The sequence below is a fragment of the Natator depressus genome, chromosome 28 (assembly GCF_965152275.1).
Source record: "Natator depressus isolate rNatDep1 chromosome 28, rNatDep2.hap1, whole genome shotgun sequence".
NCBI classification, from domain to species: Eukaryota; Metazoa; Chordata; order Testudines; family Cheloniidae; genus Natator; species Natator depressus.
In genome coordinates this window covers 100,823-126,580 of record NC_134261.1, presented here as the reverse complement: position 1 = coordinate 126,580, position 25,758 = coordinate 100,823, and the positions used below count along the sequence as shown (strand labels likewise).

Sequence of the window (25,758 nt, the reverse complement as noted above, 5' to 3'; positions counted from 1 at the left end):
TCCGGATGCAATGCGGCGGCTCCCAGGGACCCGATGGGCAGGGCAAGGTGAGTCCTGCCCCTCCGGGGCGACTGTTTGTGTCTCTGTCTCCAGCCTGGGGAGCCCAGGGCGGGGAGAGCCAGGGGCAGGGGGGTGAGGGGCATGGAGGGGGGAAGGAGGGGGGTGAGTGGGGGGATGATGGAGTACAGGGGTGTGTATGGGGGTGAGGGGGGATGGAGGGGTGTGGGGGGTAAATGGGGAGGAGGGATGTATGTGGGGCTGTATAGGGGGATGGAGGGGTACAGGGATGGGGATAGGAGTATGGGGGCATGGAGGGGTGTATATGGGGCTGTATATGGGGAGGGAGGGATGTATGGGGGGAGGGAGGGGTGTATAGGGCTGTATGAGGGATGGAGGGGAGTGAGGGGGATGGATGGAGGGGTGGGTGGGTGACGGGTGTATATGGGGATGGAGGGAGTGAGGAGGGGTGTGGGGGAATGGAGGAGTGTGTATAGGGATTGAGGGATGTATGGGGGGATGGAGGGGTGTATAGGGCTGTATGGGGGATGGAGGGAAGTGAGAGGGATGGATGGAGGGGTGCGTGAGGGGTGTATATGGGGCTGGATGGAGGGAGGAGGGGTGTGGGGGCATGGAGGAGTGTGTATAGGGATTGAGGGATGTATGGGGGGGATGGAGGGGTGTATAGGGCTGTATGGGGGATGGAGGGGAGTGAGGGGTGTATATGGGGCTGGATGGAGGGAGGAGGGGTGTGGGGGCATGGAGGGGTGTATATGGGGAGGTTGGGGTGTGTATAGGGCTGTATGGGGGAGGGGTGTGGGGGCATGGAGGAGTGTGTATAGGGATTGAGGGATGGAGGGGGGGATGGAGGGGTGTATAGGGCTGTATGGGGGATGGAGGGGAGTGAGGAGGATGGATGGAGGGGTGCGTGAGGGGTGTATATGGGGCTGGATGGAGGGAGGAGGGGTGTGTATAGGGATTGAGGGATGTTTTGGGGGGATGGAGGGTGGGTATAGGGCTGGATGGGGGACGGAGGGGGTGAGGGTATATGGGGATGGCACAATGGAGGGGCATGGGGAGGGGGGTGAAGAAATGTGTATGGGGAGGAGGAAGGTAGATTAGATGCCCCCCTCCCCAGCTCCGATGCCCCCCAAGCCCCGTCTCCGATCTGTGGGTGCCCTGCGGCTAATGCCCCCCCTGCAGGGATCTGGGCGCTGTGTGGGAGGCAGGGCCCCTGCTGCTCTCTGGGGTTCAGGGCCAGCGCCTGCCTCCCCTGGGCCGAGGGGCTGGGACCCAAACCCCGTGTGCCCTGGCGGGGGCCAGGGGGAAGGGGCAGAGGCAGCTGCGTTATCCTTGCCAGCCGCAAGGGGTCACTGCTCCACCCCACAGCTTGCAGCAGACACCAGAAGAGGACCGGTGGTAAATCCAAACACTGCCAGCCGCCAGCATCAATGGCCTTCCTTGTGCCTCACCCCAGAGCCAGCCGCCTCTCAGGGCCAGGGCAGGGGTCCCTGTATAAACATCCCCCGTGCTCCACCCCAGACCTGGCTGCATCTCACCGAGCTCCTCTTCACCCCCTGGCCGATGGAACCATGCCGGTGGCCGCGCTTGCCCCGGAGGTCAGGCCGGGGCTGTGTCTACGTCACCTTCGCCGGCTTGTGCCTTGCGGTGTTGTACCTGGTGGGCCTGGAGACGGGGCTGGTGCTGCAGCTTAGTGCCCAGGTGAGCCAGGGGCCAGCAGGGGGCCCAGGGGGCACCAGCTGCGCCAGGGAGAAAATCATCCGGGACCTCAACACATCCCTGGGGACCAACAGCGCCGCCTTTCCCTCCAGCAAGGCCAGCCGGATGCCTGGGTCCCCTGGGGAGGGGCCTAGGCCCCCCCCCAGCCAGGGGCTGGCTCCCTGGAACTGGCAGCTTCTCCCGGTGCCTGATGGAGGTGCTGTTCGGGGGGGCGGCACCGGGAGGGGGCACCACGGCTCAGTGGCCCTGGGGGCCCCTTGCCCTGGCACCTCTGGAAGGAGGAGATGTCCCCACAGATGCTGGGCCCACGGCTCCAGCACGTCTTCAAGAACTACCAGGCTGGGAACAAGTACCAGGTGCCCCCCGAGGCCAGGGCCAGGCGGACTGGGCCGGGGCTGCTGTGCCAGCTGAAGGCTTGGGTGACGGTGCGGACCCTGCACCCAGGGGAGGGGCCCTTCGCCACCCCCGAGTGGAGGGGGGTCCTGCCCCAGAGGGATCTGGTGGAGGAGCTGGGCCCCCTGCACACCTGCGCTGTGGTGAGCTCGGCTGGGTCCCTGCAAAATTCAGGCCTTGGCAAGGAGATCGGTGAGTGCACGGGGAGTGTGAGGGCAGGTGGCCCGATTTGCACAAGTGGTGTGCGAGCACAAGCAGCCCCATTTGCACAAGGAGGGTGTGAGTGTGAGCAGCCCCATTCGCTTGGGGGCACTCGGGGGCGTGCGACCTCTCTGCCCAGACGCCCAGGACGCGGAGCTGAGGTTCAACGCGGCCCCGATGGCCGGCTACGAGTGCGACGTGGGCTCCAAAACCACCCTGCGGCTGCTCAACTCCTGGGGGGGCTGTGGGGGGAGGAGCCAGGGAGGGGCAGCAGGGGGCAGTTCTGGAGCTGGAGGTGAGGGATGGGGGGGGTTTGCAGGGGTGGGGAGGAGGCAGCTGGGGGGTTGCAGCGTGTGGGAGGAGGTGGTTGGGGGGACTGGGGGGTGTAGTAGGGCGGGGGGAGGCGGTTGGGTGGCTGGAGGTTTGCAGGGCGGGGGAGGAGGCTGTTGGGGGGCTGGGTGGTTGCAGGGCAGGGGGAGGGGGCAGTTGGGGGGCTGGAGGTTTGCAGGGCAGGGACGGAGGTGGTTGTGGGGCTGGGGGGTTGTAGTGGGGCTGGGGGAGGCGTATGGGGGACTGAGGGTTGCAAGGAAGAGGAGGGAGCGGTTGGGGGGGTTGCAGGGTGGGGGAGCAGGCAGCTGGGGGGTCGCAGTGCAGGGACGGAGGTGGTTGGGGGACTGGGGGGGTCACAGGGTGGGGGAGGAGGTGGTTGGGGGGCTGGGGGGGTCGCAGGGCAGGGAAGGAGGCGGCTGGGGGGGTCGCAGGGCAGGGAAGGAGGTGGTTGTGGGGGCTGGGGGGTTGCAGGGCAGGGGGAGGGGTGGTTGGGGGGTTGTGGGGGACGGGGCGGTTGGGGGGCTGGGGGTTGCAGGGCAGGGGGAGGGGGCAGTTGGGGGGGTGTGACGAAGTGGGACTGTTCTTAATGTTTCCTCTGAATAATGTAGGGGTGCCTCAGTTTCCCCTAGGCAGTTCTTTAGTATCTAGGGGGTGGGGTAAGGGTGTATGATCCTTGCAGAGCCCTAGAGGGCAGGGGTGTGCAGGGGTCTGGACACAGAGAATGGCCGACACCCTGTTTCCTGGCCACTGATGGCCTGGACCCTTCCCCCCTGCCAGGTGAGAGCTAAAGGGTTGGAGAACAAAGGAATCCGGTGACCTCCTGGCCCGGGAAAGGGACAAAGCCCAGGGGGGGGGGGGGGGGGGGCTGGAGAGAGTTTCAGTTTGGGGCTGGCTGGGGACATAGAGTGAAGGGCAGACGGGGTTGTCTGGCTCACTGCCCCCCAAAATGGACCCAGCTGAGGGGTCCGGTTCTCTGCACCTACAAGCTCTGTGTTAGACCATGTTCCTGTCGTCTAATAAACCTTCTGTGTTACTGGCTGGCTGAGAGTCACATCTGACTGCGGAGTTGGGGGGCAGGACCCCCTGGTCCCCCCCCCAGGACCCTGCCTGGGCAGACTGGCTGGGGGAAGCGCACGGAGGGGCAGAGGAGGCTGACGGCTCCGAGGTCAGACCCAGGAAGGGGGAGCCGGGGGAGCTGTGTGTCCTGTAGACAGGCTGCTCCCAGAGAGGAGACTCCCCCAGAGTCCTGCCTGGCTTCATGGGGAGCAGCTCCAGAGCATCGCCCGGGGACTTGGGAAGAGCGGAGTGATGGCCTGTCACCGTCTCCTGAAGAAGGACGTTGTAACCCTGTGCAGGAAGAGAGGGTTGAGCATTGGAAAGTTCACCAAGGCACAGTTCATCGTGCAACTGGAGGAGGATGACGGCTCTAAGGAACAGATTCCTGACCCCACATGGGGCTATAGCAGGGTCTGGGAGCAGCTGGGGTGGTAACCAGGCATCCCCAAGACTCCTGTCCCCGACCAGACGGGGGTCTTCACGATCGGATTCCCCGTCGGGGGATCGGAGATGGATGGGATTGGAGCTGAGTCCGAGAGAGCAAGAGGACTGTGAGAGACAGCGAGAGCCCGAGAAAGAGCTGCAGAAGCAGCAGCAGCATGAACTGGCGGTGGGGGAGCGGAGAGGCCTGGGGACCCCCCAGGGGTGAGTGGGGATAGACCCCGGGGGGCCAGTTCCGCAGGGAACCTTGAGACTAAACTGCTGCCCCTGGTTAAGGAGGGGGGGTGTGTGTGGATGCCACCTCAGTGCCTTTGAGCAGGCTGGCGATTTGAACCAGGGGGACCCTGCGGAAAAGCCCCGGTGTCTAGCTCCCTTGCTGGGTCCCAAGGCCATAGACTCCATCAGCCAGATGGGTGGGGATGTGGATGGGCTCCCACTCCTGGTCCCAACCTCTATGTCTGGGTGGAGTCTCCTGGGGCCAGGCCCCTCGGACCCCCAGTGGGAGCGGAAGGTGATGGTCAATGGGGAGACATTCCTGGGACAGAGAGAACTGGTGTCAGGCCCTGGGTGGTGCAGCCTCAGATGCTGAGGGGCTGTGTGAGCTGGGTGAGGGTCCCAGGGATGAAGCCCCTCGCCCTGCCTATGGCCCAGATCCCTGTGCAGACCCAGGAGGGGTGGGGCTGGCTGGCCGTTGGGGTTCTCCAGGACACCGGCTGCGAGACCCTGTTATGGGGCGACTGTGTCTCTTTGGGGCAGGATCCAGGCCCTGCTCCTGTAACGGCCAAGGGTTTGAATTTGAATCCAGGGAACCAATCAGCAGAGAGGGAAATGGTCACTGCAAATGCAGATGACCGGGCTGGCAGCAGGGAGGAGTGGCTAGGCTCAGGCTGCCTGCAACCAGACCCCTGGGGCTGGGTGGGACAGAGAGATGCTCCCCGCCCCCCTTGCACACCGGAGAGGGGGCTCACGTTGGCTCTGATGCTGTGAGGAAAGCAGGGAGCTCGCTGCCTGCCCCCACTGGCACAGCAAGGGCAGCGCTGAGCACAGTGGGAGCTGAGACCCCAGCTGAGTGGGGGGAGACACAGGCAGGGCAGGGGATCTGTGGGGAGTGGCAAGGTGCTTGGTAAGGAAAGTCTGGATGAGCCTAGGCAGCCTTGTGAGCTGATGGCTGTGTCTAGTCAGCAGGGTGGGAAGGCGAGGAGAGTGGAAGATGAGTGTCCCTGGACCTTACCTGTTAGCTGGATGGAGAAGTGAGACAGGGAAGGAAATGTGCCTGTGTCTGTCAGGGGTATTGACTTGCCTATGGAGGGAGCTTCCCTGATCTCCAAGCAGTTGTCTGTGACCAGCCTTGTGTGCTGGGACCAGGGGAAAGAGATCCCAAGCTGTGTGTCTGGGAAAGGAGAAAGTGTGTCCGGCTCTTCTTTGTCTGTGGAGCAGACAGAAGGCGCCTTTCAGCCTGTGATGGTTGAGGGTCGTGCAGTTGTCTCAGAGTTGGTTCTGGATTCAGCTAAAGCCCAGGAAGGGAAGGGTCCTAAGTTTGTGTCTGCTCGGGAGAATGGCCCTGTAACTAGGTCGCATCCAGTTAGTGTCTATGTAAAATCCCAGAGACCAGACAATTCTGGTGCTTGTATTTTGCCTGTTGCTAGTGTGTGGCTGGGAAAGGGTGGAGCAACTCTGTCTAATCAGGGTGAGATCCTAGCCAGGGCACAAGGAGAACATGAAGGTGATGTGATTGTGTTACCTACTGAGGGTGTGGAAACCTGTAGCAAGAAGGAAAAGATTCCTGAACTGGTGTGTGGCAAAGGGAAGGAGAATGCTTCTGACCTTTTCTCTAGGAAGTCTGTGAGTTTGCCTGAAAGGGGATTGTGTAGGAATCCGCCGGATGGGCCAGAGGTAATTCTGGATGTAAGGGAGACCCAGAAAGAGTCTGTTGTTGCTCAGGAAAGTGTTCCTCTAGAGCAAGCCCTAGGTGAAGAGGGTAAGAGCAGAATTTCTGTGAGGGGTGAATTGTTGCATAGAAAAGCCCTAGGGAAAGGAATCCTCATGGAGTCTTTGCAAGCAGTTTACTGCAACTGAAGGGTGTGAAAGTGATTTAATCAAGAAAGTTTCAGTTCCTAACAGCCAGAAATTTTCTGTTGTGAATGGATCCACTGACTGTCCTGTTGAAAGATCCAGTGTGGAGAGCTTTGAGAAGGTCTCAGATGGAGTGAAAGCTGTTAAGAAAGTTAAACAGTCCTATAACCAACTGGCTGTGTTTGGCCAGCTTGTTGGGGAGAAGACCCAATCCCAGTTTGACCCTTGGGGTTTTGGGGGTGGCCAAAGGGCACGGGCCACACAAACCTTCTCACATGCAGCCTGCGAGTGCTATCGACCACCCCCGACCTAAGGGAGGGTGTGAAACTGGAAGGGCCTGGTGTAACTCCGACCAAGGAATGGGAGAGATGCTGGGGCATCCATGGGAACGTTGGTGGCTTCGAACTTCCCCAGGTCACTGGCTACAGTGACCCCGGTCAGTTCGATCTTGAAGGGGGGAGAGATGTGACGAAGTGGGACTGTTCTTAATGTTTCCTCTGAATAGTGTGGGGGTGCCTCAGTTTCCCCTAGGCAGTTCTTAAGTCTCTAGGTGGTGGGGTAAGGGTGTTTGATCATTGCAGCGCCCTAGAGGGCAGGTGTGTGCAGGGGTCTGGACACAGAGAATGGCCGACACCCTGTTTCCTGGCCACTGATGGCCTGGCCCTTCCCCCCTGCCAGGTGAGAGCTAAAGGGTTGGAGAACAAAGGAATCCGGTGACGTCCTGGCCCGGGAAAGGGACAAAGCCCAGAGGAGGAGGGGCTGGAGGGGGTTTCAGTTTGGGGCTGGCTGGGACATGGAGTGAAGGGCAGACGGGGTTGTCTGCCTCACTGCCCCCCAAAATGGACCCGACTGAGGGGTCCTGTTCTCTGCACCTACAAGCTCTGTGTTAGACCATGTTCCTGTCGTTTAATAAACCTTCTGTGTTACTGGCTGGCTGAGAGTCCCGTCTGACTGCGGAGTTGGGGGGCAGGACCCCCTGGCTTCCCCAGGACCCCGCCTGGGCGGACTGGCTGTGGGAAGCGCAGGGAGGGGCAGAGGAGGCTGAATGCTCCGAGGTCAGACCCAGGAAGGTGGAAGCTGTGTGAGCTGTGTGTCCTGCAGACAGGCTGCTCCCAGAAAGGAGACTCCCCCAGAGTCCTGCCTGGCTTCATGGGGAGCAGTTCCAGAGCATCGCCCAGGGACTCCGTGACAGGGGGGTCGCAGGGCAGGGGAGGAGGCGGTTGGGGGGTTGGGGGGGGGTCGCAGGGCAGGGAAGGAGGCGGTTGGGGGGCTGGAGGTTTGCAGGGCAGGGACGGAGGTGGTTGTAGGGCTGGGGGGTTGGAGGGCGGGGGAGGAGGCATTTGGGGGACTGTGCCCTCCCCCCAACTAACCCCCCCCCAGCTGATGGCGTCCAAGGAGCACCACTTTCTGGACAACCCACTCTAGGACTCCGGGGGGCTGGTGGCCTGGGACCAGCCACGTACACAGCCGACCTGCAGGAGGTGAGACCTGGGGGGCCGGGGAGGGACTGGCTGCCTTGCCCATGGGGCCAGGGGAATGGGGGTTATGGGTGGTCGGTGCGCTGCAGGATCATGGGACGGGGTCCCTGCGGGGACGGGGGTCTGTAGCGGGTTGTGGGGAACCCTTCCCTGAGCGGGTGAGTTTCCAGTGGGCCCCGCAGGGGCCGGCTCTTGGCCCCCGGCAAGTCCTGGGATGGACGCAGACGGGGGAAAGGGGGCCGAGGCTGGGGCCTCAGATGGCAGGGGTGGACCCCAGCCGCACCCCAGCCTCATCCCTGAACACTCCTCCATGGCCCCCTAGGAGGGCGCGCCCCACGGTTTGGCTGGAGAAGGTGGTGTAGGGTTTTCACGGTGCCGGATTAACCCTGGGTGATTCCCCGAGGGGCCTGGGGGGTCACCATCGGGGCAGTTTCTCGGAGCGAGCCACGCCAGGAATGAGTGGGGGGGCCAGGTCTCTGGCCGGTGTCCCACGGGGGGTCGGACGGGATCCCGCCCAGCTTTGGACTCGATGAATTCCCTTGGGGGGACCCTGGGGCAGGGTGGGGGGTGTTCAGGGCACCACGGGAGTGCTGGGAGGTGGCGGACAATGGGGGGGATGTGGGGCATTCATTCCCCGTGGGGGCCCCCTGGGGGTGGGGTGTACGGGGTGCTGCAGGGATGTGGGTGCCGAATGTCCCAGGTTAAAGTCGGGGGGCTGGGGAGGACAAATTGGGGGTGATGGGCACCAGGGCCCTGCTGAGCACAGTGGGATGGGGGGGCCTGTGAGAGGGCCTGACAGTGGTACCGAAGCCGGAACGACCCCATCCTGTGGGGGGTCCCAGGGGCTGTGTTGGGGGGCTGAGGGGCTGCATTGGGGTGTCAGTGGGGGGCTGGAGGTATGTGTGCCCTTGTTGCCAAGAAGGCCAATGGCATTTTGGGATGTATAAGTAGGGGCATAGCGAGCAGATCGAGGGATGTGATCGTTCCCCTCTATTCGACACTGGTGAGGCCTCATCTGGAGTACTGTGTCCAGTTTTGGGCCCCACACTACAAGAAGGATGTGGATAAATTGGAGAGAGTCCAGCGAAGGGCAACAAAAATGATTAGGGGTCTAGAGCACATGACTTATGAGGAGAGGCTGAGGGAGCTGGGATTGTTTAGTCTGCAGAAGAGAAGAATGAGGGGGGATTTGATAGCTGCTTTCAACTACCTGAAAGGGGGTTCCAAAGAGGATGGCTCTAGACTGTTCTCAATGGTAGCAGATGACAGAACGAGGAGTAATGGTCTCAAGTTGCAGTGGGGGAGGTTTAGGTTGGATATTAGGAAAAACTTTTTCACTAAGAGGGTGGTGAAACACTGGAATGCGTTACCTAGGGAGGTGGTAGAATCTCCTTCCTTAGAGGTTTTTAAGGTCAGGCTTGACAAAGCCCTGGCTGGGATGATTTAACTGGGAATTGGTCCTGCTTCGAGCAGGGGGTTGGACTAGATGACCTTCTGGGGTCCCTTCCAACCCTGATATTCTATGATTCTATGATCTGTCTCTCTCACCGACCGGCCCCTCCCTGTAGCGGTACCGGACCCCTGACGCCCCCATCTTCACCCAGTTCCGGGCGGGCGCGGCGCCCCCACCAGGCCGCCCACATCCTGCACCCGCGGCTCCAGTGACAGCTCTGGGACCTGCTCCAGGAGAACGAGGCCGAGGTCATTCGGGGTGAGCCCGGGACCCCCCCTGGAACCACCTCCCCACGAATGCCTGGGCCCCCCCCCCGGCACCTGCCCCAGCACCCCCCCAGAACCCCTCCATGACCAGCCAGGAACCCCACCCCGGCACCTGCCCTGGCACCTCCCCCGGAACCACCCCCCCATGACTGCCCGGGACCCCCCCGGCACCTGCCCCAGCACCCCCCCAGAAGCCCCCCACGACCAGCCAGGAACTCCCCCCGGCATCTGTCCCGGCCCCCCCTGGAATCACCCCCCCACAACTGCCCCGGGACCCCCCAGGAACCACCCCCTGGAACCACCCCCCCACGACTGCCTGAGACCCCCCGGCACCTGCTCCAGCACCCCCCCAGAACCCCTCCATGACCAGCCAGGAACCCCCCCCCGGCACCTGCCCTGGCACCTCCCCCGGAACCACCCCCCCCACGACTGCCCGGGACCCCCCAGCACCCCCCTGGAACCTTCCCGGCACCTGCCCTGGAACCCTCCCCATGACTGCCCGGGCCCCCCCCCCCCCGACACCTGCCCAGCATCCGCCCTGGAACCCCCCCCCCACGACTGCCCAGGACCCCCCCGGCACCTGCCCCGACATTCCCCCTGGAACCCCCTCCACGACTGCCTGGGACCCCCCTGGAACCCCCCCACGACCAGCCAGGAACCCGCCCGGCACCTGTCCCGGCACCCCCCCTGGAACCACCCCCCACAACTGCCTGAGACCCCCCGGCACCTGCTCCAGCACCCCCCCAGAACCCCTCCATGACCAGCCAGGAACCCCCCTCGGCACCTGCCCTGGCACCTCCCCCGGAACCACCCCCCCACGACTGCCCGGGACCCCCCAGCACCCCCCGGGAACCCTCCCGGCACCTGCCCTGGAACCCTCCCCATGACTGCCCGGCCCCCCCCCCCGGCACCTGCCCTGGCATTCCCCCTGGAACCCCCTCCACGACTGCCTGGGACCTCCCCGGACCCCCCCCACGACCAGCCAGGAACCCGCCCGGCACCTGTCCCGGCACCCCCCCCTGGAACCACCTCCCCACGACTGCTCGGGACCCCCCGGCACCTCCCCCAGCACCTGTCCTGGCACCCGCCCTGGAAACTCCCCTGAACCCCCCCCGACCGGCCAGGGACCCCCCCAGCACCTGTCCCGGCACCTGTCCCAAACCCCTCATCCCTGAGGCCCCCCCATGGAAACCCCTCCGAAACCCCTCCACACGACCAACCAGGGACCCCCCCGGCACCTGCCCCTGCACCTGCCCCCCCCCGGCACCTCCCCACGACTGCCTGGGAACCCCCCCCCCCCCTCCCCCGGCACCTGTCCCGGCATCCCACCTGGAACCGCTCCACGACTGCCCAGTGACCACCTGGCACCCCCCTGCCTTGTGTGTGTCCCCCCATGGGGCAGTGACCCCCTGTTGGCTGGGAGGGGCCGGAGGGGCGGTGCCCCCTGGTGGCCCGGGAGGGGCGGTGCCTGTAGGCCCCCCCCATGGGGCAGTGTCCCCTGGTGGCTGGGAGGGGCAGTGCCCCCTGGTGGTTGGGAGGAGCCAGGAGGGGCAGTGCCCCCTGGTGGTTGGGAGGAGCCGGGAGGGGCAGTGCCCCCTGGTGGTTGGGAGGGGCCGGAAGGGGCAGTGCCCCCTGGTGGTTGGGAGGGGCAGTGCCCCCTGGTGGCCGGGAGGGCGGTGCCTGTATTCCCCCCATGGGGCAGTGCCCCCTGGTGGCCGGGAGGGGCGGTGCCTGTATTCCCCCCATGGGGCAGTGACCCCTGGTGGCCGGGAGGGGCGGTGCCTGTAGGTCCCCCCATGGGGCAGTGCCCCCTGGTGGCCGGGAGGGGCGGTGCCTGTATTCCCCCCATGGGGCAGTGCCCCCTGGTGGCCGGGAGGGGTGGTGCCTGTAGGCCCCCCACGGGCCAGTGACCCCGCTCTCTGCCCCCCAGGCACGGTGCTGATGATGTCCCTTTGCCGGCTGGTGCCGTTGTACGAGTTCCTGCCCTCGCAGCGCTGGACCGACCGGTGTCACGAGCCCTTCTGGGACGCGGCCTGTTCGCTGGGCGCCTACCACCCGCTGCTCTTCGAGAAGAGCCTGGTGTGGCTCAGGAACCGCGGCTCCGACGCCGACGTCTCCCTGCACGGCTGGCTCATGCTGCCAGGGCTCGGCACCCTGAACTGCACCGGGGCCCCCCGGGGAGGGTGAGCGCCCCGCACTGCAGGGGGGCACCTTGGGGGGAGGGGGGAGCACCCCGAACTACTTCAGGGCACCCAGGGAGGTGAGCACCCCGAACTGCAGGGGGTGCCTGTGGGGGATGATTACCCTGAACTGCAAAGGGTTGCCCTGGAAGGCGGAGCACCCCGAACTGCAGTTCCCCAGGGCAGACGCCCCCCCCCCCAAGCCCCACAGTCCCCTACCTACGCAGGTCGTGGAGGAAATGGTGCAAGGATGGAGCAATGGGAACGTGGGGAAGCGACAGGGTGGGGCCTGCATGGGGGGGGGCAGCGCTAGGGACTGGGGCTCCCCCACCCCGCCAGAGTCAACCTAGGGTTGCCAACTTTCTGACCCCCTAACTCCGCCTGTTCCCTGAGGCCCCTCCCCTTTCCCTGAGGCCCCGCCCCTGCTTACTCCATTCCCCCTCCCTCTGTGGCTCGCTCACCCTCACTCACTTTCAGTGGGTGGGGGAAGGGGGTTGGGGGGCGGGAGAGGGGGCGGGCTCTAACTGAGGGGGGCGGGCTCTGGGGTGGGGCCAGAAATGAGGGGTTCAGGGTGCAGGAGTGGGTTCCAGGCTGGGGCAGGGAGTTGGGATGCTGGCTCTGGGGTGGGGCCAGGGATGAGGGGTTTGGGGTGCAGGAGGGGAGTGAGGGCTCTGGGGTGCAGGAGGGGGCTCCGGGTTTGGGAGGGCTCAGGGCTGGGGGTTGAGGTCCAGGAGGGGGTACAGGCTCTGGGAAGGGGGTGCAGGCTCTGGGGTGGGGCCAGGGATGAGGGGTTTGGGGTGCAGGGGGGGCTCTGGGTTTGAGGGGGCTCAGGGCTGGGGCAAGCTTCTTGCATGTCCTGGGGCACCGCACTGCACCCCGGAAGCGGCCAGCAAGTCCGGGTCCTAGGCGGGGGGGCAGGAGGCTCCATGCGCTGCCCCCCCCACCCCGAATTGGCCAGTTCACGACCAATGGGAGTGCAGAGCTGGTGCTCGGGGCAGGAGCAGCACACGAAGCTCTGTGGCCCCCCCGCCTAGGAGCCAAGGGACTCGCCTGCTGTAGCCCCCAGCACCGCGACCGGGGGCTGACCGGAGTTGCCAGGGACCCTTTAGGACCGGGTACCGGACACCTGGTCGCCTAATTTCAACCCCTTGGGCTGCCCTGCTTTGCCGCTGAGCAGGGCACCGAGTCCCCATGGAACCGGGGGGGGGGTGCGCTGGGTCCCCTGGAACTGGGGGGGGCGCTGGCGTGTACGTGCTCTCAGCTATTTTTAAATAAACGACTGTGGAAACCCCCCGCCGCGTTGTGGTTGCCGAAATTCCAGCCAAGCCCACAGACAGACCCGCCTCCCCAGCTGGGCGCTCGGCCCCCCCCTTAGCTCCCCCGCCTCCCCAGCTGGGCGCTCGGCCCCCCCCTTAGCTCCCCCGCCCCCCAGCTGGGCGCTCGGCCCCCCACTTAGCTCCCCCGCCCCCCAGCTGGGTGCTCGGCCCCCACTTAGCTCCCCTGCCCCCCAGCTGGGCGGTCGGCCCCCCCCAGCTCCCCCAGCACCCCAGCTGCGCACCCAGCCCCCCCCAGTTCCCCTGGCCCCTCCAAGCTGGGCGCTTGGCCCCCTCCTTAGCTCCCCTGCCCCCCCAGCTGGGCGCTCAGCCCCCCCAGTTCTCCCAGCCCCCCCAGCTGGGCGCTCGGTCCCCTCCTTAGCTCCCCCACCCCCCCCAGCTGCGTGCTCGGCCTCCCCCAGCTCCCCCGGCCTCCCCCAGCTGGGCGCTCGGTCCCCCCTTAGCTCCCCCACCCCCCAGCTGGGAGGTCAGCCCCCCCAGTTCCCCCGGCCCGCCCAGCTGTGTGCTCGGCCCCCCCAGTTCCCCCGGCCCGCCCAGCTGTGTGCTCGGCCCCCCCCAGCTCCGCTGGCCCCCCCCCCAGTTCCCCCGGCCCCCCCAGCTGGGCGCTCGGTCCCCGCTTAGCTCCCCCACCCCCCCAGCTGGGCGGTCAGCCCCCCCAGTTCCCCCGGCCCGCCCAGCTGTGTGCTCGGCCCCCCCAGCTCCGCTGGCCCCCCCCAGTTCCCCCGGCCCCCCCAGCTGGGTGCTCTGTCCCCCCTTAGCTCCCCCCACCCCCCCAGCTGGGCAGTCAGCCCCCCCAGTTCCCCCGGCCCGCCCAGCTGTGTGCTCGGCCCCCCCCAGCTCCGCTGGCCCCCCCCAGTTCCCCCGGCCCGCCCAGCTGTGTGCTCGGCCCCACCCAGCTCCCACACAGCAGCCTGGGGTTTGGCTGCACCCCACCGTGTCTGCTCCAGGCCGCCGCAGGTCCCCACCACAGGCTGCTCCCCTGTGGGGCCCCTCGCTGTCAGCGCCTCCTGCCCACGGGCCCTTTGCAAACAGCTCCCAGGTCACCGGGAGCACAGGCTCCCGCCCCAGCACCCGCCTCCTGCCTCGGGCAACCCGCCCCCCAAGTCACCACAGAGTCATCAGTACCAGGGAGAGAACCCAGGAGTCCTGGCTCCCAGCCCCCAGCCCCCTCCTTTTCCAGAGCCAGGGGTGGAACCCAGGAGTCCCGGCGCCCAGCCCTCCCTACACCCCAAAAATAAAGGCTGTCCGGTTAACTGGTAAGTGGGTCCCTGGATAACTGCTGAGGAGTAGGGTATAGTGGGTTTCGGGTGGGGGCTGGAAGCCAGGACTCCTGGGTTCTCTCCCCAGCTCTTGGATGGAAGTGACGGCTGGCACTTGGGGGGCGGGGGTCTGCGAGCCAGGACTCCTGGGTTCTCTCCCGGCTCTGGGAGGGGAGTGGGGGCTGGTGGGTTACAGCATGGGGGGCTGGGAGCCAGGACTCCTGGGTTCTCTCCCCAGCTCTGGGAGAGGAGTGGAGGTTAGAGCAGGGGGGCTGGGTTCTCTCCCGGCTCTGGGAGGGGAGTGGGGGCTGGTGGGTTAGAGCAGTGGGGGCTGGGAGCCAGGACTCCTGGGTTCTCTCCCCGGCTCTGGGAGGGGAGTGGGGACTGGTGGGTTAGATCGGGGGGGGGGGGGCTGGGAGCCAGGACTCCTGGGTTCTCCCCGGCTCTGTGAGGGGAGTGGGGGCTGGTGGATTAGAGCAGGAGAGCTGGGAGCCAGGACTCCTGGGTTCCCTCCCCGGCTCTGGGAGGGGAGCGGGGGCTGGTGGGTTAGAGCAGGGGGGCTGGGAGCCAGGACTCCTGGGTTCTTCCCTTGCTGCTCCAGTTTTCCCCCCCCCCATGTAGCGGGGTGACGGTGACCGCGGGGGCTGCTGCGGAGCGGGGACCTGCTGGCACCTCTGCCCCCGCGGTGGGGGTTTTCACACTCCTGTGATATTTTTGCTCTCAGGAAGGGCGAGTGGCTACGAAACACGCAGCGTGCGACAGGCACAATGGTGGTTGTGCCGAGCCGCTGCCGGGCTCAGTTCCTGCTTTCTCTTGCTGTACCAGCAGCAAGGCGGCCCGGGGTGGGCAGAGGCCCTGCTGGGTGAGCCCCCTTGCCATGGCTCAGGGCTGCTCCAGCCCAGAGGGGCAGCACAGGGAGTGGGGAATCAGGCAGGGTGAGGAGCCTTCAGAGACAGGGTGGCAGGGTGTGAGGGGCAGGCGGGTAGCGAGGTATGCCTGGGGTTAGGGGTTGGCTGGGGGGATGGGTGTCGGGATGGCGGGGGCGGGTGTCCATCTGTGTCCGTCCCTCTTGTGCCTTTGACTTTCCCAGTGGGCCCGATCTGGAAGCGAATTTGGAGCGCGGTGGGTTGGGGAGCGTTTGCCGTGAGCTGTGTCCTTTTGCCCCTTTGGCTGAGGCCCCATCCCTCCCCATGGCAATAGACACAAACCCTGTCTAAACATTGTTTCCTCCAGTAGTGTAGGTGTCACCCGCACCGTGTGTGATGCGGCGGGGAGGGGGGAGTGTTGACCTGGGAATGTGCCCTGGGGACGGGAGACCTGAGAGCCTGTCACCTGAGCCAGGAGGGGGAGGGGGAGGTGACACCTCTGCCCAGGAATGTGGATGGAGGATGCAGCAGGGAACCTGCTCGGTGGGTTTAGTTTCAGTTTGGGGCTGGGTGGAGGAACACAGGGAACCCCAGGGCTGGGGTCTAAGCTCCCTGCTCCCCCAGAAGGACTTCACTGAGGGGTCCTGGGTGTCCCCACAAGCTCTGTTTTGGACTGTGTTCCTATTGTCCAATAAACCTTCTGTTTTACTGGCTGGCTGAGAGTCACGGTGAATCCCAGGAAGAGGGATGCAGGGCCCGGACTCCCCCACACTCCGTGACACCTTGTTCCGTCACTGGGCCCGAGCCCCAGGAAATCGCTCTGGTGAACATCCTGGGGTGGGCTGTGGTGTCGGAGGAGGCAGGACCTAACTGTTCCCAGCACAGGGGCGGGCACATGGGGTCTCCATGGGTGTGGGTGGGCACCCCCGTGGATCCTTGGTGCTGATGACCCAGGACACGGTCTCTCTGCTCTCGCTGGGCCGGAGGCTAATCGCTGTTGTACTTAATCCAGGTCATTGATGAAGTACAATGATGAGGTCAACTACTTGAAGGGGGGTCCAAAGAGGATGGATCTCGGCTGGTCTCAGTGGTGGCAGAGGACAGAACGAGGAGTAATGGTCTCAAGTTGCAGTGGGGGAGGTCTAGGTTGGATATTAGGAAACACTATTTCACGAGGAGGGTGGTGAAGCACTGGAATCGGTTCTCTAGGGAGGCGGTGGAATCTCCTTCCTTAGAAGTTTTTAAGGTCAGGCTTGACAAAGCCCTGGCTGGGATGATTTGATTGGGGATTGGTCCTGCTTTGAGCAGGGGGTTGCGCTAGATACCTCCTGAGGTCCCTTCCAACCCTGCTAATCTATGATTCTGTGAAGATAAACTCCCTGCTGATGAACTGGGGGTGGGGAAGGAAGCAAAGACTGACAGATAATTGGTAAATAAGTGTGAGGCCGGGACAGTTGTACGTTGCTCAGCTGAGCCCAGCCAAACCCAGTGAGATGGATAACAACAGCCGGGGCACAGTTATACATCGGGGAACGAGGAAGCCAGGCCCTACCGCAGCACGGCAGGGGACTGAATCCTGGATAGCAGCGACTGGAAAGGACTTAGGGGGCACGGTGGGCAAACAATTCCACCCGCGTGCCCAGCGCGCTGCTGGGAGAAAAGGGCCAATGTGATCCTCGGATGGAGAAATGGGTGGAGTGAGAGGAGCAGGGTGGAGAGTTTACACAGCGCTGATCAGATGGATACTGGCTACTGCGTCCAGCTCCGCTGTCCAGGTTATCCAGAGGAGGCTGAAAAGTTGGCAAAGAGGCAGAAAAAAAGCCCCAGTGATTCAGGATTCGAGGGCTGGAGGAAATGTCTTTACCATGAGGGACTCAATGCGTTTCGCTTCTCAAAAATCAAACTGACTTTGCTTCCAGTGTCTACATAGCTTCAAGGGGAGAAAATACCAGGTACTAACGGGGTCTTTAACATAGCAGAGAAAGGCAGAGCAAGAACCAATGGCTGGGCGTTACAGCCAGACACGTTCCGGCTAGAAATCACAATTGTTCGCAGTGTGGGTGATTAACCGTGGGAACAAACTCCCCGAGCAGTGGTGGATGGTCCCTCTCTCGGACTGGAGCCTTTCCGGGAGATGCTTTAGTCCAGCACAAGTGACCGGGCTCCATGCAGGGCTAGCTGGCCAGGGTTACACAAGAGACCCTGCTGGTGTTTTGATTTCATGGGAGACTAGCCAATTTAATGATCCCTTCCGTGTGGGGATTTTCATCCCCACAGGGAATGGGGGAGGTCGGCAGAGGGTCTCTCTTTTGGTGGCTGGTGGGGGGCATGGGTGGGGGCATCCCTGGCACTTTGCTCTGACGGGTTTAAAAGGGGCAGATGACATAATGCTTTCCTAGCCTGTGACATTTCCGGTGATGGCTGGTTTCACAGGTGTGAAGGCAGGTTGACAGCTCTGAACGCTTTGAAGGGCGGAGCAGCTGTTGTCTGTTCGTGGCTCAAACTCAGTCACGTTGCCCAGGGAAGCAGTCCCCGTCCTGTTTGCTGCTTCCAAGAGTCTCTCATCTGCCCTCTGCCAAACCCCCTGACACAACTTCTGAAGTAAAATCTGAGGCCCGGCGCTGCAAAGGCTGTCTACACACGTTTCGCAGAAACCTGCCCAGGGCAGGGCTAGGCCTTGCGGCACACGGGCGCTGCCAAGGGCTGCAGCACGTCCCCTTGCGCCTCTCGTGCGGTCTGGGGCCAGGCTGCCTGCGAATCGTGCAAACGTGACTGTGTGTCAGCTCCAGCCACTTTTACCCTCAGTAAGGATTTCAGTGTTGGTTCCCCAACGGGGCCATGGGGGCCGGACCCCAGCTGGGATCAGTCCCAAGGGCCGAGATCAGCTGGGGGAGGCCGAGTCTGCGCCCTAGGCTGGCGCTTTGTAAGGATGGCGACATTTTGATGGTTTCCATGATTTTTATTTTAGGGGGGGAGCTGATTCTTGGGAAACCTTCCTGCAAACAGCCTTCAACCTGGACCAGTGACGTTACACGGGATCCCCATGAGACACGGCGCTTTCCACGTCAATCCAGGTAAGTGTCTCGGTTCTAGAGTGCGTAGAAAAAACGGGTAGTAAAGAGTCACAGAGTATCAATCTTAACCATAACGGTGCTACTCCTTCCCTCCGTCCATCCAACCATCCTTCCCTCCTTTCCTCCCTCCCTCCATGCTTCCCTCCTTTCCTCCCTCCCTCCCTTTGTCCATCCTTCCCTCCCTTCATCCATCCCTCCTTCCTTCCATCCCTCTGTCCATCCCTCCCTCCTTCCCACCATCCATCCATCCCTCCCTCTTTCCTTTCATCCATCCATCCCTCCTTTCATTCTTCCCTCCTTTCATTCTTCAGTGTCAAGTGGAGTGCCCCAGGGGTCAGTCCTGGGGCCGGTTTTGTTCAATATCTTCATAAATGATCTGGAGGATGGTGTGGATTGCACTCTCAGCAAATTTGCGGATGATACTAAACTGGGAGGAGTGGTAGATATGCTGGAGGGCAGGGATAGGATACAGAGGGACCTAGACAAATTGGAGGATTGGGCCAAAAGAAACCTGATGAGGTTCAATAAGGATAAGTGCAGGGTCCTGCACTTAGGACGGAAGAACCCAATGCACCGCTACAGACTAGGGACCGAATGGCTAGGCAGCAGTTCTGCGGAAAAGGACCTAGGGGTGACAGTGGACAAGAAGCTGGATATGAGTCAACAGTGTGCCCTTGTTGCCAAGAAGGCCAATGGCATTTTGGGATGTATAAGTAGGGGCATAGCGAGCAGATCGAGGGACGTGATCATTCCCCTCTATTCGACACTGGTGAGGCCTCATCTGGAGTACTGTGTCCAGTTTTGGGCCCCACACTACAAGAAGGATGTGGATAAATTGGAGAGAGTCCAGCGAAGGGCAACAAAAATGATTAGGGGTCTGGAACACATGACTTATGAGGAGAGGCTGAGGGAACTGGGATTGTTTAGTCTGCAGAAGAGAAGAATGAGGGGGGATTTGATAGCTGCTTTCAACTACCTGAGAGGTGGTTCCAGAGAGGATGGTTCTAGACTATTCTCAGTGGTAGAAGAGGACAGGACAAGGAGTAATGGTCTCAAGTTGCAGTGGGGGAGGTTTAGGTTGGATATTAGGAAAAACTTTTTCACTAGGAGGGTGGTGAAACACTGGAATGCGTTACCTAGGGAGGTGGTAGAATCTCCTTCCTTGGAAGTTTTTAAGGTCAGGCTTGACAAAGCCCTGGCTGGGATGATTTGATTGGGGATTGGTCCTGCTTTGAGCAGGGGGTTGGACTAGATGACCTCCTGAGGTCCCTTCCAACCCAGATATTCTATGATTCTATTCCTTTCTTCCTTCCCTCCATCCTTCCTTCCCTCTTTCCTTCCCTCCATCCTTCCTTCCGAATGATTTCCTTCTCCCTGCCCCAGGAGCTTGCTGGAACCCGACTCCTGGTAGCAGGCCCAGTTCTTTGGTGCAGGCTTCATCTCCCAGGGCTGTTCGCCCCCCCCCCCGCCCCTCCCACCATCACACACACGCAATCTCTGAGCGAGCAGACCCAAAACAGGCCCCAAGCCACAGAAAAACACAGACAGACCCAGCCGATAGAATCTTTGCACAATCCCCCAACGGACGGACGTGGTGGTGGTGGAGGGGGCGGAGGGCGGACAGGGCTTGTGGCTCAACATGCTGTAACTTCTGAGCGTGAAACATGAGGCAGATTCCCGCTATAGTCATCCCTGCTGGTGCCTCTCAATCTCAACCTGCTGCAGCCCCCTGCTAGCCCAGCCCTGGGTTCCCCTCCCCCCACTCTGCTGGTGCCCCTCAGTCATGCCCTAGACTTTGCCTCCTCACGGTTTGGTGGGTGAGAACCGGATGATAACAGAGGAAAGATAATTCCTTCGAAGTGTCTTGTTTGCACAAATGCTGAGCTGTTTTTTCCTCTCCCTGCGTGAGGTTGCCCCCATTGCTACCTGCGATCTGTGGCTGCTGACTCAGCCGTGTCCTCTCCTCGCTGATGACATTGGAGGGGCAGCCAACAGCTCGACATGGCTTTGCCGCCCTCACGGCCTTTGGAGAGAGGAGATGCAGTGTCTCACCAGGGCAGAGGCCAGGACTTTGTTCAGCCAAACACTTAGCAAAGTGCCCAGCTCAGATTCCCTCACCCCCAAGGACTTAGCTATTGCCTGAGAAATGCAACTGCGTCTTAACATAGATTTGTTAAGAACAGCTGTTCTGTTCCCCTGGGTAGATTGCTTTAAATCCAAGTGAGTCAAGCCACTGACACAAATCAGCAAGCAGGAAATCTTGTTTTAAATCATCGGTTTTAATCTTCTTTTGCCTTTGTACTTCATTATTTTCCTAAAGAAAGGTAGATTCTCATTGGTTGGTATAATTTGGGACCTTTCTTTTGCGAACCAGGATGATACAGTGTATCTAGCCTCATTTAGTCAAGCAGTTACACAGCATAACATACTTTTATCAGTCCTCATTTTAACATGTGGTGATGTTAGAAAATGGTGAATGACACATTTCCTATTGACAAGATGAGGAACTTTTTACTCGTCATTTGGTCATGCTGCATTTGGGTGGAAACTGGAATTCAATGCACAAAACCAGCATTTTAAATTTGTTTTTGTTGTGTAAATCAAACTATTTTACATGTGCTGGACACGTGAAGAGAAAAAGGAAGTTTATCGAACTATGTTTTGCATTTAAAACTGATGGATTTATTAAACAGAGGAACTATTAGTATCTGCAGTCAAGTGAATTGAACTTATTGTTTCTGGTCACCTCACCCTTCAAGATTTTAGAATTAGTAGATCTCATCCTCACACCTAGTTTTTATTCAGGTATTGGAAGAGGAAAAACAAGCTTTCCTGCTTTTTCAACTCCCACTCCATGTCACACAGAATCATGAAGATTAGGGCTGGAAGAGACGTCAGGAGGTCATCTAGTCCAACCCCCCCTGCTCAAAGCTTTGAACTGAACTAGCTGAATAAACTTCAATGAAGAAAATATTCCCTCTGCACCTCATGAAGAAACTACTGGCCTCACAAGCTGGCTGACTTCGTCAACAAACTCTGGTTTCCAGTGCTTAGCCAGTGACATCCACCAATTCAGTGGTTTCATGTCCTGCTTGAATATTGTTGCCACTGTTGACCTGACTCGTTCACCAATATTCGGGGTGCAGGGGTTGTTTCCACTGGAGGGGGGGGGAGAAACTGATGATGGACTCAAGCATTTATTTGAAGCCATCCTGTTTATTTACAAAGAACCACAGCTAGCACTCTGCCCAAAAGCTCCTTCTCTTTGCCATTTCTCAGCGCTTCTCTGGCTGTCTCTTGGGACTTCCTGCTGTTAGTTCTGTGTCCCTCTTTCACACAGACCCAGACCCAGCTCTCTCCCTCCAACAACCAGCTTTCTCACTCCAAGGAGAACCCCGCAGACTTGGGCTTGGTTTTGTGTGGGTGGCTCCTAGTGTTTCGAGCGACTGTTCCACAAAGGGGCTCTGTTCCTCTGTACATTTGTCATGAATTCAGGATGGCTACTACACCCACCAGCTTCAATTAGGCTTTGCTCAATCCCCAGCATAATAACAGGGTTACTTTTAAAAAATAATTATTAAAAAATTAAAATTTAAATTTAATTAAAAATTTAAAAATAATTATTATTTTAATACATTATAGTGCACCTCAATCCTGGATTGCAGCCCCCTGCTAGCCCAGCCCTGGGCTCTCCCCAGCTCTGCCAGTGCCCCTCACTCCCGACCTGCAGCCCCCTGCTAGCCCAGGCCTGGGCTCCCCCCAGCTCTGCCGGTGCCCCTCACTCCTGACCTGCAGCCCCTGCTAGCCCAGCCCTGGGCCCCCCAGCTCTGCCGGTGTCCCTCACTCCCGACCCGCAGCCCGCTGCCAGCCCAGCCCTGGGCTCCCCCCAGCTCTGCCGGTCCCCCTCACTCCCGACCCGCAGCCCCCGCTAGCCCAGCCCGAGGTAGTCTCCTGGTGGTGGTGCTCTGTACAGGGTGGGTTTCATAAGGCCAGATGGATCCATTGTGATCCTCTCTTCTGATCTCTTCCCTTACCCAAACCACAGGATGACTCTCTATTTAGGGACTGAAATTAGGGGCTTGGTTTTCGGCAGAACTGGGCCCTGGGCGATCTCTTGCCCGCATGACCCCCCCGCCCAGCTGCAGTGGGGAGTTCCAGGCGCTCAGCAATGCTGAGGATCAGATCCAGGTTTGTCTCTTAAGTGTGTGTGTCTCAAGCCTGTGGTTTCCCTGAAGAGACTTCTGCTTTTCTGCATTAGCCACCCTTGTTCGTGAGACTTCACCCTGCCCCTCCCGCCCACTGCCCTGTCTATCCATCTGTCTATCATTCACTTGGGCAGCGACGGTCGTCTGGGCAAAGTGTCTGCCAGCACCAGGCACAGCAGGCCCTAATCCCTGACTTGGGCTCCACAGCACAGAGACAGTCTGGCTACAATGGGCCAGGCGGCCCTGTGATAGGAAATGGGGTGTCTTCTCTTCAGCTTCACAGAGGGACGGTTAATGACCAGGAAGTAACCTACTGTGGGGGGGTGATTATCCCACAGCTCCCACCGCAGGTTCTCATGCCAGGATGCTGCCGCTGCAGGAGACAAGACGTGCCTCGGTTCCGGTCCAGCCTGGTGCTGCCTAAGGATCTCTGCCCGTAAGTACCAGCTCGAGCAAACAGGCTTTCTCACCATGGGCGGCTTCCACAACAACAGACGTCTTCTGGGCATGTTGAAATTTTTCGCGGGTTTTGGCCAACTGAAAATTTGACAAATTCTCCAAAAGCGTCGTTGACAATGGACGTTTCCAGTTCAACCCAAAAGCCATTTTCCACTGGAAAAGATTTTTCTACCCTCTCTGCAAAGTCGCTGAATGAAGAGATGTCCGGTCCTCACGTTCTCCTTTATCCCCCAGGAAAAGGCAGAACAAGATGCAACGGACGGACAAATTCAGACTGAAAAGAAGTAGCAAAGGTTTCAGGAGGGACGGGAATTAACCTCAGGACTGTGGTGTATTGAAAATTGTATTGCAATTATAAGCCATCACTTTAAATCCTAGAATAGCAGAGTTGGAAGGGACCCCAGGAGGTCATCTAGTCCCACCCCCCTGCTCAAAGCAGGACCAATCCCCAACTAAATCATCCCAGCCAAGGCTTTGTCAAGCCTGACCTTAAAAACCTGTAAGGAAGGAGATTCCACCGCCTCGCTAGGTAACGCATTCCAGTGTTTCGCCACCCTCCTAGTGAAATAGTGTTTCCGAATATCCAACCTAGACCTCCCCCACTGCAACATGAGACCATTACTCCTCATTCTGTCATCTGCCACCACTGAGAACAGTTTAGATCCATCCTCTTTGGAACCCCCTTTCAGGTAGTTGAAAGCAGCTATCAAATCCCCCCTCATTCTTCTCTTCCGCAGACTAAACAGTCCCAGTTCCCTCAGCCTCTCCTCATAAGTCATGTGCCTCAGCCCACTGATCATTTTCATTGCTCTCCGCTGGACCCTCTCCCATTTGTCCACATCCCTTCTGTAGCGGGGGGACCAAAACTGGACACACTACTCCAGGTGTGGCCTCACCAGTGCTGAATAGAGGGGAATAATCACTTCCCTCGATCTGTTGGCAACGCTTCTATTAATACAGCCCAATATGCCATTGGCCTTCTTGGCAACAAGGGCACACTGCTGACTCAGGGGTTTTCCTGGTCCTACTTGCAGGCTGGGGGCTCTGTAGGGAAGCAGGAGATCTGGGTCTAGCATTGGCCAGTCTGCAGATGGCCTACCACAAAATGGGGTGAGTTGGGCCTTTCTGCCTTATGGAGCAGCCTGCCTTCTCTCTCTCTCTGTTTCGGTTTGTGTGAGCCAGGGCTCTGGATTCTAAGAAGTAAACTCATGTTGCTTTGCAACCCTCCAGCAAGAGTCTTTTACGTTTTTATCTAATGTATGTGTGCGTCTGCACACGCATGCCATGAACATACAGGGGCTAACTGGCTCAGGGATGAGGGCGGATTCTCCAGCATGTGGAAATTAGGCATCTCTTTCTTATAGCTCCTCAGATCTGGGTTGTATGCAGGAGCCCGGTGCTGGGGCGATATGAGACCCCAGAATGTTCCCACAAATCTGTTTAATCCTGGGCTCCTCTTTGACCCCACGGCCAGTGGGACGCACTCACTTCTTCCCTGCTTTCCCCTAGGTTGAAGACGGGCGGCGCTCGGAGAGCTCGTGTGTCGCGGAGCCACGTGTGGGGCAGCATCTGGTGCTCAGTGGGGCCGATGTTTCCCTGACCCTCGTGGGACACTGCCCCAGCTTGTCCCTCGCCTGGCCTGGAGCTTCGCAGCAAGATGACCTCCAATTACAGCAGCAACAGCAGCTCGGCGGACCCGGTCTTCGTGGGGCTGTACGCCCTCATCTTCACGCTGGGGCTGGTGCTCAACCTGGCCGCGCTCTACATCTTCTTCCGCTGCAGCAGCGTCCGCTCCTTCACCACCGTCTACATGAAGAATCTGGCCGTCTCCGACCTGCTGCTGGTGGTGTCGCTGCCCGTCCGGATCTATTACTATAGCGGGCGGCCCAGTCTGGGAGTCCAGGTCTGCGAGATCACGGGGCTGCTGCTGCTGGTCAACATGTACGGGAGCATCTTCCTGCTGACCTGCATCAGCGGGGACCGCTGCATGGCCGTCTGCTTCCCCCTGCACCCCCGGGTCAAGGCACTGCGCAAACAGGCCAAGTACATCTGCCTGGGCGTCTGGCTGCTGAGCTGCGCCGGCACCGTCCCCACCTACTTCACCCAGACCGTGAAAGAGCCGCCATGGGATCACTGCTTCGACAACAAGCCCAAGTACGTCACCCAGCCCATCGTGTCCTCGGCCATGGCTCTGTGCTTCGTCCTGCCGCTGCTGGTCATGGTGGTCTGCTCCTGGGCCCTGCTCCGAGCCATCCAGCGCAGCGCGGCCGCCCAGATGGAGCTGGTGAACAGCGCCAAGATCCGCAGCATGATTGTGGCCAACGTCACCATCTTCCTGGGCTGCTTTCTGCCTTTCCACCTGGTGCTGATCTGCTACCAGGTGGATGCCCTGCAGGGCAACATGCTGGACTTTTCCTACCGCTGCACCTTGCTGGTGGCCTCCGCCAACGCGGCCCTGGACCCGCTGGCCTATTACTTCGCCACCGAGACCTTCCAGCGCATGGTGGTGATGGACAATCTGCGCAAGGCCTGGGGCTTCCACACTGACAGCGCCGAGGGGCAGAGCCGCTCCCAGACTGCACTTGGGCAATGCATCTACCTACAGAACACCATGTCTTTGCCTAACAGCACCCCACTGGTGGGCAGCCCCAACAGGGAGCCCAGGAGCTAACTGGCCATGGGGCTGGGCTCCCCTGGGCAGGGCACAGGGCAGTGGAACATGCATGAGCAGGGCTGGGAGCGAGGGAGGTGTCCAGTTTGGTATTTGGGCATCCCAGGCTGGGTTTGTGCTGGGACGGGGGTGTCGGTGGCTCGGGTTACGATGGGCGCTGGGACATCGCCGGCTGGGTTTGTGCCGGGCGCTGGGACGTCGCCGGCTGGGTTTGTGCCAGATGCTGGGACAGGGGCATCGCAGGCTGGGTTTGCAGCAGGTGTTGGGATGTCACAGGCTGGG

General features: G+C 60.9%; 1 protein-coding gene and 1 pseudogene across 2 annotated transcripts; both read left to right on the top strand.

The window, feature by feature from the left end:
• The first annotated feature begins 1,581 nt into the window (after positions 1 to 1,581).
• Positions 1,582 to 11,615, top strand: LOC141978751 (beta-galactoside alpha-2,6-sialyltransferase 1-like; annotated as a pseudogene).
• LOC141978873 (lysophosphatidic acid receptor 6-like) lies at positions 11,528 to 25,534 on the top strand. 2 transcript variants are annotated; one of them, XM_074941213.1, is made up of 3 exons: positions 11,528 to 11,611; positions 18,036 to 18,141; positions 24,315 to 25,534. In XM_074941213.1, exon 3 carries the CDS (start codon positions 24,463 to 24,465, stop codon positions 25,474 to 25,476), a length of 1,014 nt encoding a protein of 337 aa, XP_074797314.1. In that variant the 5' UTR covers positions 11,528 to 11,611; positions 18,036 to 18,141; positions 24,315 to 24,462; the 3' UTR covers positions 25,477 to 25,534. The 2 variants fall into 2 exon arrangements, with proteins under 2 accessions (XP_074797314.1, XP_074797313.1); XM_074941212.1 differs by lacking the exon at positions 11,528 to 11,611 and adding an exon at positions 14,117 to 14,198.
• Positions 25,535 to 25,758: the final 224 nt, after the last annotated feature.